Source organism: Austrofundulus limnaeus, unplaced genomic scaffold, assembly GCF_001266775.1.
Source record: "Austrofundulus limnaeus strain Quisiro unplaced genomic scaffold, Austrofundulus_limnaeus-1.0 Scaffold2328, whole genome shotgun sequence".
Classification (NCBI taxonomy): Eukaryota; Metazoa; Chordata; class Actinopteri; order Cyprinodontiformes; family Rivulidae; genus Austrofundulus; species Austrofundulus limnaeus.
In genome coordinates this window covers 2,906-5,635 of record NW_013954730.1, presented here as the reverse complement: position 1 = coordinate 5,635, position 2,730 = coordinate 2,906, and the positions used below count along the sequence as shown (strand labels likewise).

General features: G+C 37.5%; 1 protein-coding gene across 4 annotated transcripts in view; it reads right to left on the bottom strand.

Annotated features, from left to right (window-relative positions):
* The window catches only part of LOC106510806 (immunoglobulin-like domain-containing receptor 2), a gene marked incomplete at its 5' end in the record, with an annotated part of 13,069 nt that overhangs the window by 7,990 nt on the left and 2,349 nt on the right, over nucleotides 1-2,730 (bottom strand). For 3 of the 4 annotated variants that reach the window (XM_013999527.1, XM_013999528.1, XM_013999530.1), the window contains 1 exon segment: nucleotides 2,103-2,159. In XM_013999527.1, the coding sequence (XP_013854981.1) occupies nucleotides 2,103-2,159 (57 nt within the window). 4 annotated transcript variants of the gene reach the window in all.

Genomic DNA, 2,730 nt, shown 5'->3' with positions numbered 1-2,730 from the left:
ACACACACACACACACACACACACACACACACACACACACACACATATTATTTTAACCCTGTGTGTGTGAGTGTGAGTCAGTTGGAACAACAGTGACTGAAGCAACACTTCCTGCTGAGATAAGCACATTTCAAACGTTTGTCAGAAAATCTTTTCTCAAACATTCCTTCAGTTCCTGGATGTGATGAGACAGAAACAGACAGAAACAGACAGAAACAGAGTTCCCTCCCTCTGACAGGCTGAGGACACACTAAGCACAGCTATAAATACCCATAATGACCATAATGACTGTTTTCTTCTTAGTGGGAGAAACGACTGTTGGCGGCTCGGCAGGTGACAGGTTTGGATCAGTTCTCTTCAAACAGTTTCAGGTTAAATCTCCTAATACATTTTTACATCAATGATTAATGATTCCTTTTTTATATGAAAGCAAAATGAAAATATCAATCCACTTCCTCACCCTAAGCTTTGAACACAATCATATATTGCATCATATCAATCACACACTTGTGAATTAAAATGGTCTTGTGACAGAGGCTACATTCACACTGCAGGCTAATGTGACTCATTTCAGATGTTTTTATGACAGTCTGAACRMAACAAATCAGATGTTTTCTAATCCGACCCAGGCCGTTTCAGTGTGTGGTCCTAAATCTGATACATTTCTGATGTTTTCAAAGTGACTGCAGTGTGAACGCTCACGTCACATTTTATCTGAATTTTTCATCAGGGAGGGGCAGAGTTGTGAAGTCACTAAGTACAAATACTTTGTTACTGTACTTAAGTAGAGATTTTGGTTATCTGTACTTTACTTGAGTAATTATTTTTCAGCGTACTTTTTACTTTTACTTGTTATATATTTACACAATTATCTGTACTTTCTACTCACTACATTTTTTAAAAAGGTAAGAAGTAGAAAGTCGTTAGTCCTATTTTATTCTGAGTTGTTACTTTAAAAAATCCTATCGTGATAAACTGTGTCTCCCGGACAGAGTGAACATAATTGTGTTTGGATGAGAAGTATAAATATATACCATTCTGACACACTATTAGCTTGTACACAACCCATCACAGCAGCACGCTGTTAGAAAATATATTTTTTGGAGAAGTCAACTCCCAATAAATGTCATTTAGGAAAATCTAACTGCTCACTTTTACTCAGTACTTTTACTTTTAATACTTAAGTAGATTTTGTGTCAGAAATTTACTTTTGATACTTAAGTACAAAACATATCAGATACATTTTTTTTAGCTATTAGCTTGTCACCCACTTTTTGCTGACTCACCTTCCAGCTAGATACATTTGCTACTTTTAGCTAGCCTTTTGCTGCTTTAGTTTTTAGATAGCCTTTTGCTATTTTTAGCTATTAGCTTGTCATGTTATTTTAGCTTTAGCCCACTTTTTGCTGACTTACCTTTCAACTAGATATTTGCTATTTTTAGCTAGCCTTTCGCTGCCTTAGCTTTTAGCTAGTCTTTTGCTACATGTAGCTTAACTTTTCCACGGTTACCTCTTTGTTATCATTTTGTAGCTTTTGTCTTTCAGTTAATGTTTTGCTACTTATAAGTAGGGATGTAAGAAAATATCGATTCACTGAAATATCGCGATATTTCATTTCCTGATACTGTATCGATATTCTAAAGCCCTGTATCGATTTTTAGTTAAGGTTTAAATTGTCAACCTTCTTGCCAGCCATTCATTTTTACGTTGTAGTTCAGCCTCTGACCACTAGTTGGCAGCAGTGAGCCAGCCATTTGGCTCCTCTACCTCTTGAGCGTCAGAGAGTAAAGGTAGCATTAGCATTGTAAGTAAACATTAGCTGTTCTTTTTTTTTTCAGTAAGAGGTTTTTATTTAATAGAATTTTTGGACAAAAAATCGCAATACATCACAATATATTGCCTTGCTTACAGTATCGCAATATATCGGGATATATCGTATCGTGACCCCTCTGTTATATGTACCGTATCGCCAAATTCTTGCCAATACACAGCCTATTTATAAGTATGAGCTTAATTAATTATTGATTTTAGAAAAGAGAAAATTCAGGCTGCAGGGTTAGTTTGAAGGAAACAAGCCAAAGAAGAGGAAAACTTTATGTACCTGGCATAATCTTCAAATCAAAGCCAGGAAGCAGATCTTCAGGCACAGCTGAGAAACCTGGAGAGAGACCAGAGAGATGACCAGAGGAGAGAGGAGGATCGGTTCAGAGAAGGTGCTGCAGCTGCAGCAGCATGTGTTAAAACCAAGAAGGTTAGATCTGACAGGTGAGCAGCAGCAGCAGCAGCATGCAGGTGGAGGTCTTTATCACAGCAGTCTGAAGGAAACTGCTTCATGAAGATCAACAGAAACTGGGAAATGTTACAAGAGAACTGCAGATTTGACAGATGAGAATATTAAACTCAGAGACAGACTGCAGAGAAACTGTTCAAGAATCAATCTCATCATTTTGAACAAGAACTAACTAAATCTGCTCGTTTTTTAAATTCAGCCAAATGTTTTCTGACAGAATACATCTGAAACAAAACGAACTCAGATCAAACCGCTGAGATGGAAATTAATCAATTTGTTCAAATCTGGTTGAAACGTGTGCATCGTATGTTTTTATGGATGGAGGACAACAGAGCTGCTTCATGGAAGAACAACCTCAGCTTAGCCTGTTAGCTTTTGTGCTAGCACTGACGCTATATTGCCTTATCCAAAACGACAGGCCGGGTCCTCCGGAGGACCC